Raw genomic sequence first — 13,078 nt, forward strand, 5'->3', positions numbered from 1 at the left:
TATCTTTACAGCATACAAAATGAATCTTCCCACCATGAATATACTGCCTATTAGTCCAGTTAGAGATGCTGCCATAATATCATCATTAACACATTTTTCCTCTTTCATATCTGCTAAATGTTTTTCTGATTTTCTCCCCCTTGGTTTCCTTCCTCCCGCCCCCACCACCTACCCTGCTGCCACACTGTCTCTAGTATCCATAGTTGCTCTCTGTGCCTTTATATCTTCTAGTTTCTGTTGTAGAGTGCAGACATTTGGTATATATTAAGTGGGGACATACAATGTTTCTTTTTCATAGTCTGGCATGCTTAACTCAGTATTAAACCTTATGTGTTTGTACACTTTCTATCAAATGCCAGAATCTCATTGTTTTTATGGCTGTGTAGTATTCCATAATGTGTGTATGTATGTGTCTCACTTTTTCAATTCATTCATCTGTCATTTGGGCTGATTCCTTGTCTTAGCAATTGTGAATAATGCTACAGTAAATATGAATGTATAAGTATTTTTTAAAAGAATTATTTAAATTCATTTATTGTTATATTTATTGTTATTTTTTATTTTATTTTGACAGAGAGAGAGAAAGAAAGTGAAACAGTAAGCCACTAGGTCCAGGACTAGAACTGTAGTCAGCAATGTGGGAGTCTAGCACCTTAACCACCACACCACCTACTGGCCCCAGATGTGAAAGTATTTTTTCCAACCAAGTATATTTCTATCCTGTAAGTTGGTACCCAGGAGTGGAGTCGTTGGATCTTATGGTGGTTCTAGGTGGTTCTATTTGAGGTTGGTTTTTATTATTTGTTTGTTTGTTTTAGAGATTTTTTCTTATTGGGCGCATGTGCTCGCCAGAAAGACAGAGAAAGACAGAAAGATAGAAAGCGAGAAATCACCCCCCAGAGGGGTTGGCCACACTGTAATCCCTTCTCCTACATTCTCCTCTTGGGATCTTGGGCATGCATACAGATGTGCCCTTGGGCATGCACACAGATGTGCCTGGCCTGAGGTTAAGCCACTAGGTCCAGGACTCGACCCACGATCGACTACATGGGAGTCCGCGACATTGCCATCACCCCAACTGCTGGTCCTCATTAACATTTTTTTTTGGTGGATTCTTTTGGGTTTTCTATGTATATATCATGTCATCTGCAAATGGGGATAATTTCACTTCTTTCCCTGTCTGTATGACTTTTACTTTATTCTTTTGCCTTATTGCATTGACTAGGACTTCCAGTGCTATATTGAAAAGGAGTGGAGAAAGTGGGCAGCCTTGTCTCGTTACAGTTTTTAGTGGAATATTGTGGTATTTTTATGACATATGTCCCATATTTTATTTTTAAGTATTTGTGATATCAAATTAGATCACTTGCATCATTTGAATGCTGCTCAATTGGTGTTTCCTATCATTCAAAAATAATATAACAGAATTGTCCTCACTCTGGATTTAGTGGTTAGCTAAAATAAATAAGTTTTTAGTAAAGTATTTTTGATTTCTTTACATGGTGGTAGGCATGGATTTATTTTCTTAAACTTTCAGGAAGACACACATTTTTCACTTCTGTATTTATTTTTTTACAGGAATAATGTATTTGTGGCCTTGGACATGAAGTAATCAGTCCTCCGCTGTTACCATAAGGTTGGGGACTGATGAGGGAAGCATGGACCTAATGAACGGGCAGACTAGCAATGTTAATATTGCAGCTACTGCTTCTGAGGTAAGCCATCTAAGTTTTGTTACAATTTTTGTCTGTCTGTATTTTTTTAATCTCCCTTCCCTTCCCTTCCCTTCCCTTCCCTTCCCTTCCCTTCCCTTCCCTTCCCTTTCCTTTCCTTCCTTTTTCTTGTTTTCTTTTCTTCCTTCTTCTCTTTCCCCTTTTATTTATTTATTTATTTTTTTTGTAAAACCAGGCCACTTTAATGTTTTTGTACAATTTAATAAATAATCTTTTGATGACTGCTGACATGTAAGACCAGCTATATTCAGAAACATCAGTCATGATGGTTTTCCAGATGGTGTATCATCTTCAAAATTAGAAGGAGTTATTTGTATGCAACTGCTATCAAACCAGTAAAACAGCATTTATACATCCATCATTTTCAGGATTGTTGGTAACTTGGGCATATTTCCCCCAAATAACCTTGCCTCCTTGTGTCACAAGGCCCAGCTCACTCACGTTCACCTCAATGACAGTACCTTTGGTGATCATCCTCTTCCATGCCTTCTTCTTTTTCTTTCCTGTTCGAGTAACTTTTAATTTCTGTTTCTCCCTGGGCTCAAACTTTGGGTAGAGGGACTTCCCATTTTCACATTTTCTCTTTCCAGTTTTGTTTAATAATATTGGAAAGTACTTTAGCTCAGGACTGTCCTTTTCTGTCCAGCAGATAGACAGGTACTTCTCCTTGTGGAGTCTTTTCATCATTCTTCTGTTTGGTGTTCCTCTTTTCATGCATCTTGATAGTCTTTTTCATTTGTATTTTCTCAGCATGGCGCTGTTTATGATAGAGCTTAGCCTTCAGACCAATCATCTTTTTTGCCTTCTTTGAACGTTCATGAGCCTCCCGACTTTCCTTCTTTCTCTTTTTCTCATGGTAATCCAAACGGTATCCATAGCGTTTACGATGTAATTCAATATATTTGTTTTGTGGCATGGTGACGATTGCAGCGTCGCTGGGAGCAGCCTCCCGGACGCAAAGAAGTTGTCAACTTTCAGATCACAGAGACCAACAAGTAGACCCAACGCGGTCCAGAATGGGTCCCCTTTTATTTTTATGGCCAGGTTCACTGGCCAGAGCAAGAAAGTGAAGGAGAAAGCATTCCCCCCTGTAAGACATGGTCACATTGCAATCCCTTCCCCTCTTTTTTTTTTTTTCCCCCATCCTTTTGGGGTTTTGGGAAAACATGCACATGCTCCTGGTGTGTTTTTAGCTTCCAGGGCCAAGATTTGAACTGCAATTGGCCTTGTTGGATCTGGGCTACCTTCACCACCAGGCTATTGGGCCAATTATAAAGTTTCTTACCTAGCATCCTAACTTTTAAGTATTATGGTTGGTTCCATATTTAAATTAAAACTTGAGAGAAAGGGCTGAACATTTTTTAGTGTTTTCTTTTTTTTAATAACTTTTGATTTTACCATTTGTTAGCTTAATGTACATCATGGGAAAAATTAGTCTTTATCTACTTAAGATACTTGAAAAAAATTGTAAGTAATAATTACTTAACATCCTTCTTTGGGTTTAGTTTTAAAGGAAACATAGAATTTCTTTTTAAGGAATTCTTAAATTAAGCAGACCTCAAGGACAATAGTACAAATGAGGCCCAGAGAGATTCTTTTCTTTAGAATTACTAAATTTTGATACCATCTAGATCCCTAGATTTCAAGCTTATTGGGGAGATCAAAGAACTGAGGCTAAAATGTTAAAAGAGCTTTTCTTCTGATACACTTGAGAGTTAGATGAAGATTTAAATGCTTATTACCTCTGTAGTCGATGTGTCATATTTTGCCTCCCGTTTTTTCTTTTTTGCTTTGTCTATAAATTTGAGTACTTGCCTACTTTCCTTAATAACAATACCATCTGGCTACTATGTTTCTCCTTACTGTGCTGGATGACAATAAAGTTTATGACCCTTGGCTTGAAATTCCTTAATAATCTCAACTCTTTTTTGCCCCAGCCAATTACTTAGGCCTTGATATCACTGAAAATATTCTGTCTGTGGTTTTGATTATTTTTTCTTAGGTAGATGATTTCTACATTTTTATCTGTATCCCTGGGTAGATTTTATTGGTCATTTCTGTTAAGCCAGATATTTATGTCAACAAAATCAAGTTCCTTATTTTGTTGTGTCCTACAACTTGTAAAGAAAGTAGTTGAGCTCTTTTTTCTGACTTTTAATAATACCGCATTTTCATAGCCTTCGAAGGCCATCTGAGATTAAATTTTTTTTGGAGATTTTTTTTTTGCCTTAGGTTACATGTCATGGAGAGGGAGAGGGAGAGAGAGGGAGACAGACAGACAGACAGACACTGTGGAAGGGAAAGTAAGAAATCACCATCCAGGGAGGATGGCCATACTGCAATTCTTTCTCCTCCACTCTCCTCTCAGGATCTTGGGCACACATGCACATGCACCTGGAGTGAGTTTGAAGCTGCTGGTTTGAGGACTCAAACTGCAGTCAGCCATGTGGGAGTCCCATGACCTAACCACTATGCCATATGCTGGTCCCACGTTTACATCTTTTTATTTGTAGTTAACTCATTTCCCCTTTGCCTACTACCACCATTCTCTCATTCACAGCAGAGAATCTGCTAGCAAGACAGAAATTAACAATTGCCTTTAAAGAATTGTGGAAGTGACATCCTGTCACCTTTGCCATACTTTGTTGGTTAGCAACATGCCACAGGTCGCACCCACACATGGGTGGGGGTGGAGGTCAGAGAACGCCCAGAGATTGCGGCCTTGGCAGCTGTCTCAGAGCCTACCTGCGCCTTAGTGCTAGCCCGTTCTCCTTATTTCTACTCCACTGCCCTACTTGGGCAAGTATTAGTTCTTGTGTAGAGTATTGGAATGACCTCTTAGTTTGGTCATATACAGAGGTCTGCAAAAATTTATAGAAAATGTGTATTATGAAAAAGCTATGCATAGATTTCAAAAGTTCTTTGCACCAGAATTAACATGTACTTTAGTTCCATTTTCCACAGACTTTTTGAAGTACCCGCACACTTCTATTCTCTGTTGTTTCTGGCTGATTTGACTGTATTTATGTTTAGTATTCTTAAAATACAGCTCTTAAACTTTATCCCAAAACTGTCAGTGATCCCACATTGCCTAATAATTAAGTTCAAACGTTCCCTCAGTTTTTCATTCACGACTTTCCTCAAAATGACCTAATATTTTCTTTCTAATGGATTTAACACCCACTAGTCCTCTACTTGAAACTTAAAGTCTAATGAAAAAATACTACATTTTGCTGATACTTATATAATCGATTAGTTTTTTTTTCTACTTCTGTTATAAGTTTATCTATATCAATTTTTCTTTTAAAAAAATTGCCAGAGAGCATATACGTGCACTCACTTAAGAGAGAGAAAGCACACCACACTCCCTTCTCCATTTCTCTCTCCTTTCAGGATTTTGGGCATACATTCACACCTCAGCTCTGTGGGATCCAGCCACCTTAACCACCATACCAAAGGCTGGCCTCATGATTTTTTCTTTGTTGAATTTTTCTTGCTGTTTCAATTTGCTTCTCACCCTCACTGCACACAAAAAGTAATTTTATCCTTAAAAATGTATTTCAAGGGACCAGCAATTAGCATAATGGCTATGTCACTGGACTCCCATGTAGTCGACCACGGTTCAAGTCCTGGACCCAGTGACTTAAACTGATGCTAGGCGCATGTGCGTGCATGCCCAAGATCCCGAGAGGAGAATGGAGGAGAAAGGATTGCGGCGTGGCCATCCCCCCTGGAAGGTGATTTCTCGCTTTCTGTCTCTCTGATGAGCGCACGGGCCCTATAGCAAAAACCTCTCCAAAAAAAAAAAAAAAATGTATTTCAAATGCCATCCTTTTAGCAAAGCCTCCCTTGATCCCATAAACAGATGGGAGTTTTCCTTTTTTATTTTTTTAACTGTCACTTTAAAAAGCACTCATCAGGGCCAGCCAGGTGTTTTGGTGATTCAGACAGCTGGATCCCATATGTCTGACTGTGTGGTTTGAGTCCTGGACATGGTGGCTAGAAAACTGTGCCAGGTTAGATGCGTGCGTGTGCCTGTGCCCAAAATCCCAAGAGGAGAAGGGATTGTGGCATGGCCAAGCCCCCCAGGGGCAGAGTGATTTCTCACTTTCCCTTTCCCTCTCTTTCTCTGTCTCTTTCCAGCGAGCACATGCTCCCATAGCAAAAAAATAAAGGTAAATAGATGGATAGATAATTAACATATCTTAGAAAGGCAGTAAGCTTACAAAATAGAAGAAACACTTGATCTGGGTTATCCTTTCTCAGTAACTTTCATGTTAAACCTATTGAAGATTTTTTAAATTTTTTTTTTTTTTTTTTTGGAGAGATTTTCACTGTAGGGCGCGTGCGCTCGCCAGACAGAGAGAGACATAGAGACAGAAAGCGAGAAATCACCCCCCAGGGGGGATGGTCACGCCGCAATCCCTTCTCCTCCATTCTCCTCTCGGGATCTTGGGCACGCACGCACACGTGCCCGGCGTGAGATTTAAGCCACCGGGTCCGGGACACGAACCGCGGTCGACTACGTGGGAGTCCAGCGACATAGCCATTACGCTAACTGCTGGTTCCCAACCTATTGAAGATTTTGATATCAGTAGAAGAGTTGAAGTACTTATTTTTCAGATGTATAGAACTGTCAGCAGTTTTTGAATTTTGCCTTGAATGAATTACTTCTGTTCTCTAGGTGGGCATTATGCTTAGGTACTGTTAAGCTTCTTACCAATACCAATTAATACTGTTAACTAGGGAAGCAGGTTGAAGTGCATCACTAGTAAATTTTTAAGCCTCTTGTAATGGCTTATAAAAGAAAAAAAAAGACGTGTTTACTCTTTCTGATAAGTAATAAAATTGCCATTTTGATTTTTTTTTTTTTTTGAAAGGTTTTTGCTTTTGGGCATGTGCACTTGCTGGAAAGACAGAGACAGACAGAAAGTGAGAAATCACCCCCCAGGGGCGATGGCCACGCCAGTCCCTTCTCCTCCACTCTCCTCTCGGGATCTTGGGCATGCACACACATGCACCCAGCATGAGTTTAAGCCACTGGGTTCCGGGACTTGGACCGTGGTCGACTACTTGGGAGTCCAGCAACATAGCCATCATGCTAACTGTTGGTTCCCCATTTTGATTTTTTAACTTGTCCTTGAATGAGTTAAACATTTGTAGAAATTAACAGGTGTTACCTGACAAAATGTTTTCACTGCATAGTTACTGGAGTGGTGTATACTGCCCAGCTAATGTCTATTTGAACACTTAAAAATATTAACACATTTATTTATTAGTCTTGAGGCATAAAATAATATTGTTGACATACTATAAACTAGTCATAGAGACAGACTGGGTCATCAGAAAAGTCATGGCACATTTTCGCATAGAAAATATAGAAAAACATGTCATTACTCTTCCAATGCCCCAATAAATTAATGAAGTTAAATTCTCCCATTTCACTTATGTGGCTTAGGTTTTTGTTTGGATTTGTAACATGCTTGCAATTCATCATTCCTGTCTTGCAACAGGAAGAATGCTCCTCTCACCCCCAGCTGCTAGGAGTTTCATTGTCTCTAGGATGCCTACCAGGGTCTCACAGAGGAGATCCAGAAGAAGGAAAGAAAACCCTTCTGCCTCTACCAATGGGTTAGGGAAGGAAATACCCTCGGAGTAATTGTTTTTGAAATATACCCACCATATTCTGTTCTGTACCTACCCTCAAGACAAACCACAGATCTGTGTTGTTTAACAACTGGGGTGCTTTCCAAGGATCATATGTTTAAGTGATTTTGTTATGTAAACATCATAGATTATACTTATACAGACCTAGATGATCTAGCCCAGGGGTCCCCTTCCTGAGCTGGCTGGCCGGTCTATGCATTTGGGGGTGGGCAGCAAGCAAGAGTGATGCCTTGTCTCTATTTGCAGCCACTCCCCATTGCTTGCATTGCTGCCTGGGCAGATCACTGGATGTATTGGATTCTCATGGGAGTGCAAACCCTATTGTTGTGTGATTGTTTAATTGTATCTTGCAATGTGGTAGTGGTGGAAATGGGGTGCATGGTGGATGTGGTACGCTGGGTCATCCTGTGACCAAATACCCGTGCACCACCACCACCCTATGAGGGATTGTCTTCCATGATGCCAGTCCCTGGTGCTGGGTAAGTTGGAGGCTGCTGGTCTGGCCCGTTGTACATATAGGCATATAGGTTATACCCTATTGCTCCTAGTCTAAGAACCAATATGTTGTAGTATTGAATACTGTAGGCAACTATAACATGATGATAAGTATGTATCTAAACATATCTAAACAAAGAAAAGGTACAGTAAAAATACAATTAAAAGAAAAAAATGGTATACCTCTGTAGGGCACTTACCATGTGTGGAGCTTGAAGGGATGGAAGGTTACTGTGGGTGACTTAGCAAGTAGTAATGAGAGAATATGAAGGCGTAGAATATTATCATATAGTACTGTAGAATGTAAACACTGTATGCTTAGGCTACTACACTAAATATACAAAAATATTTTTCTTTGGGGCCAGCAGGTGGTGTAGTGGTTAAGGCATTGGATTTCCACATGGTCAACTGCGGTTTGAGTCCCAGACCTGGCAGCTTGAAACTCGGACTGAGCGTGTGTGTGTGCGTGCGCGCCCAAAATCCCAAGAGGAGAATGAAGAAGGGAGTGCAGTGGGGCCATCCTCCCTGGGGGATAGACCTCTTACTTTCTGTCTGTTTCTGTCTTTCTGACGAGCACATGCACCAAATAGCAATAATCTCCCAAAAGAATTTTTTTTCCCACTAACAGTTAACTTTAGTATAATTTTTTACTTTCATAGGCATAATGTCTTAAAGGTTTTGTTTTTTTATAACAGCTTGAAACACAAACACATTGTTCAGCAATACAAAGCACCAGCAAAGCAACTAGTCAAAGCAAAAGCAGACCACTCAAGAGCAAAGGTTCTGGCAACAGTGTTTTTGGGGATGCCCAACATATTTTGCCCATTGACCTTCTGGAGGACTAAAAAACATTGACATCTGCTTATTAGAGTGCTTCGAGAATTTTAGCTGATGCTTTAGCATCAAAGTCAGTTTTGTGAGAATTTTGATGAGGAATTATTAGGCATCTGTCATGAAGTCCTGATTTGGCTCATTCTGACTTTTTGTTAGCTAATTTTTTTTTTCCTTTGAGAGATTTTTGCTATAGGGTGTGTGCACTCACCAGAGAGACACAGTTGGAAAGCAAGAAAGGAGATGGCCATGCTGTAATCCCTTCTCCATTCTGCTGAGAAATAAAATTTGTATTTTTCAGTCTTTTAATGCATTATCCCATGAACTTTTTTAAACACAAGTTTATTTTTGTGCTCACTGCAGTAAGAGAGTGCACCACCTTAACAGAATTAAACAAACTTTAATAGCCGGAGGGCATATGTGCTTACCAAAGAGAGAAAGAGGGGGAGGGAGAGGACATCCCTCAGTAGGGATGTGGTGGTCCTACCACAATCCATTCTGCTCCATTTCGCTATTCTGTTGGGATTGGGGGCAGATATATGCTTGTGGCTGGCAAGTTGAAAAACTTGCTGGGGCTGGGGTTCAAGCCATAGTTGGTCATGTGAAATCTGGTTTGCTTAACTGCTATGCTAGGGGACTGGCTACTTTGTGTGTGTGTGTGTAAATGCCAAAGAACACGTGCACGTGCATCAGAAGATGGGAAGGAGGGGAGAGACTGCATATGCACAAGCATCCACACAGTGGGGCTTGGTCACTTGGCAGTGCTTTTATCTTCCAGTTCTCCATCCAGTCATGATTCCTAGGCACTCACATGTGTGCCCAGCATTTTTGGCATGTTTTCAAGCCACTGGAGCTGAGACTCAAACTCTGGTCTGCCATGTGGGTTCTGACTTCCTCTGTATAGTGCTTAACCATTGCACTATAGGGCTGGCCCAAACGAACTTTTTGAAATCCCCTCATGTATATGGTTCATTGTTGACTGAAATGTTAACATGGTATATGACTGAACTAAACCAGAGCCTAGCCTAATTGGAAAAAGAAATAAATACTGAACTATCCTCCCTGTCTCACCTAAGCAGAGGGAGAGGACTGAGAAGCATTTGTGAAGATCACAGTTCAGGGATACAGGCTCTCTAAAAGACTGAAACCTAATTATAGGAATGTAAAAGGCTACCCCTCTCCCTGTTCCTTACTACCACATCAGTGAACTCCTGTATAAAAACAGGGGGTTATAGCTGAAAGAACTGCAGAGTCACACTCTGAGGAGGAGTTTCTATGGAAACCCAAAGACAACGGGGGAAAAAACAAACATACATACTAGAGGAAATTGAAGATTCAGAACCTTATAGCAACACCATACTATAAACACAGCAGACCTCCTAGCATGATAAACATAAATCCTTACACTCAAAGGCCTGTTTAATCTCAATTTCTATTGTCTATTATATTATTTCTGGCTTTAGCAGAAAATCACAAGGCATACTAAAAGGCAAGAGAAATCCTTTTAAAGAGATAAATCATTCAACAGAGCCAGACTCAGATATGGCAGAGATTTTGGAATTACTGGATTAGGAATTAAAGTAATCATTAATATGCTAAGGGCTCTAATGAAAAAATGGACATGTAGGAACAAATAAATAATTTTATAAGCAGAGATACTGAAACTCTTGGGGGGGGGGAACAAGCAAACAAACAAAAAAACTAGAATTCAAAAACTGTTTTGAATGACCAGAAATAAAGATGCCTCTGATGAGCTCACCAGTAGATTAGTGACCAGTAAAAAACCCAGGAAAGAGCCAATGACCTTGCATATATGTTGGTAAAACCTTCCCAAACTGAAATGCAATGAGAAAATTGAGCACAAATAGAAAAAAAACAAAAACAAAAACAACAGTAAGGGCAGTGACAGAAATACACATAGTGGGAATATGAGAAAGAGAAGGGAACAGAAGAAATATTGAATAATGGCTGAGAATTTTCCAAAATTAATGACCAATCTTTTCCTTTGTTATTATTGTGACTCGGTACTTGATATTTAGCTTTTACTGAAATGGGGAAAAGTAAAAATGAGGCATATTTATAAGTGTTTAAAACTGTTATTTAACAGCTGGTGAATTGACCTGTGTAATTGAAACTATAGTTAATTTTTTTCTGCTCTTAACTATAGCCTGATATCCTACTACATTTAATAAGCCTGGTCTAAATATTCTTATACTAAAAATTGTTTGATTTCAGCCAACTGATAAAGAATATATTTGTATGTCATGGCACAGATGAGTGGAAATTTAATACTAATTTCAGGGCCAAAAACCATGGTTTGTTCTACAGTAGCAATAGTATATTCAAACTTAAAATGCTAACCTTAAATAAGAAAGCACTTTAATTTATAATATAATGGGAAGAGCATTATCATTCTACTATGGACACAGACAGACAGCACATAACACATCAGAATGGATCTAGGGCCAGCAGATGGCATGGAGGTTAAGGCACTGGATTCCACATATTCGACTCTGGTTTGCATCCCAGATCTGTCAGCTTGAAAAGTTGTGCTGGGCACCTTTATATGCATACCCAAAATCCCAAGAGGAGATGGAGGAGAAAGGATTGTGTCATGGTCATCCTCTCCAGGGGCTGATTTTTCACTCCTCTCCTTTTCTCTCTCCAGTTAGTGCATGCTCCCTATAGCAAAAGCTTAAAAGAATGGATCAGTGATGGATGTAATACTTTTTAACTAATAGAGTTTTTGTAATTCATATTATAGAAGTGATTTGCCTTTTTCTCAATAAAAATTAATTTTAAAATTATAAATAGATATATATATCCTTCTCTCCTGTTTTTTTAAACCCCATTTGAGAATTATTGAAATAATTAAACTCTTTTTAAAGTTTATTTATTTTATTAGCCTTAGAGAGTATGCACATGTGCAGGAAGAGAGAAAAAAGCACTTTTGATAGGGTTTTGTGACTCTGCAGCCCCTTTCTTCCAGACTTTTAACTAGTCAGGGTCTTCGACATGCATGTGTGCCCTGTGTGTTTCAAGTCATCTGAGAATGGGATCTACAAATGCAGTTGGCCTCGTGGCATATGGCATTGCAGTCCAGCTCCTTACCAACTGCACCACAGAGTTTGGCCATAGTTAAAATCTTGTATTTCAGTAGAAAATGATAGAATGTCCGGAGGAGAAAAATGATACAGAAGAAAATTACTCAAGAGCATAAATGGCTAAAATTGAGGTTAAGTTTCAAACTACCTGACACTTTATCTACCATTCTTCCATCTAAGCATGTTCCGCTCCACTTTTCTATATTGTTAATCAACCGTTAGTTTTCTCAGTTTTTTAGACCAGTCTAGTTTCCATGACATTGATGATGACAATATTAAAATGGCTGTGTTCTCTTTGAATTTAACAGAAAAGTAGCAGCTCTGAATCATTAAGTGACAAAGGTTCTGAACTGAAGAAAAGCTTTGATGCTGTGGTATTTGATGTTCTTAAGGTCACACCAGAAGAATATGCGGTAAGCTTTCTGCCTGTCCCTTCTCCAGTATTTGCATGTAATTTGCATATTGGTGTATTGAATTAGATTTTGTAGGCCCAGCAGGAGATGGTAAAAATAAAAAACTGGGTATAGGAATTTTGGGGGAGAGAAGCACAGTTATAGAGCAAGCAGAGGGATGAGGTGGAGTGGGGAAAAAGAATTAGAGTTGTTTTTAGGGTAGCTTCATAAATTACACCTTCAATTTAGTAAGTTATAATAAGTATTTACCTTTGTGGTAATTGCTTTTGCTTCTACCTATACCATTTCCCCAAGTCAACTATACTTTACTATATCTTTTAAAAGTATTTTTACTATTGTATAAATTAAAAAAATTATAAAATGAAATAATGAAGGCATCATGCCATATTATGAAAGGTATCTAGAAAAACCTTACTGACATAAGTATCCATTTATTTTCTTATTCTCCTTTCTTTTGTTAACAGACTATATTGAGTTCCTAAGTTTGAACTACTTTTGTATCCAAGAATAAACTCTAGTTGGTCATATATATCATTATTTGATATATTGAATTTTGTTTTGTAGCTACAGCCATAAGTGAGATAGGTCCATAGCACATAAAGTCTTTAGATATTGTATATTGTGTTAGGCATGGTCTTATTACCACTTTTTTTTTAAGTTAAAAAGAAAATATATCAGGTTTTGCATTATGATTTTAGGAGCTGCAGTTTCATCATTATAATAACACTGTTCCATGAGCGAGTAAATTTGATTTTTGTTTTGATTTAATGTATGACTATGTCCAATTTTTTTTTAAGAATTATTTAATGTTTACTTATTTAATTATTTGTTTTTA

At 38.7% G+C, this 13,078-nt stretch overlaps 1 protein-coding gene across 1 annotated transcript in view; it reads left to right on the top strand.

Moving 5' to 3' along the window:
• Positions 1–13,078, top strand: part of RALGPS2 (Ral GEF with PH domain and SH3 binding motif 2) — a gene marked incomplete at its 3' end in the record, with an annotated part of 209,674 nt that overhangs the window by 61,890 nt on the left and 134,706 nt on the right. Inside the window, exons 2-3 of the mRNA XM_014583897.2 lie at positions 1,579–1,715; positions 12,139–12,243. Of these exons, the coding sequence (XP_014439383.2) occupies positions 1,659–1,715; positions 12,139–12,243 (162 nt within the window). The remainder of the gene's footprint in view (positions 1–1,578; positions 1,716–12,138; positions 12,244–13,078) is intronic.

This window comes from Tupaia chinensis, unplaced genomic scaffold (assembly GCF_000334495.1).
Source record: "Tupaia chinensis unplaced genomic scaffold, TupChi_1.0 Scaffold000074_1, whole genome shotgun sequence".
Classification (NCBI taxonomy): domain Eukaryota; kingdom Metazoa; phylum Chordata; class Mammalia; order Scandentia; family Tupaiidae; genus Tupaia; species Tupaia belangeri.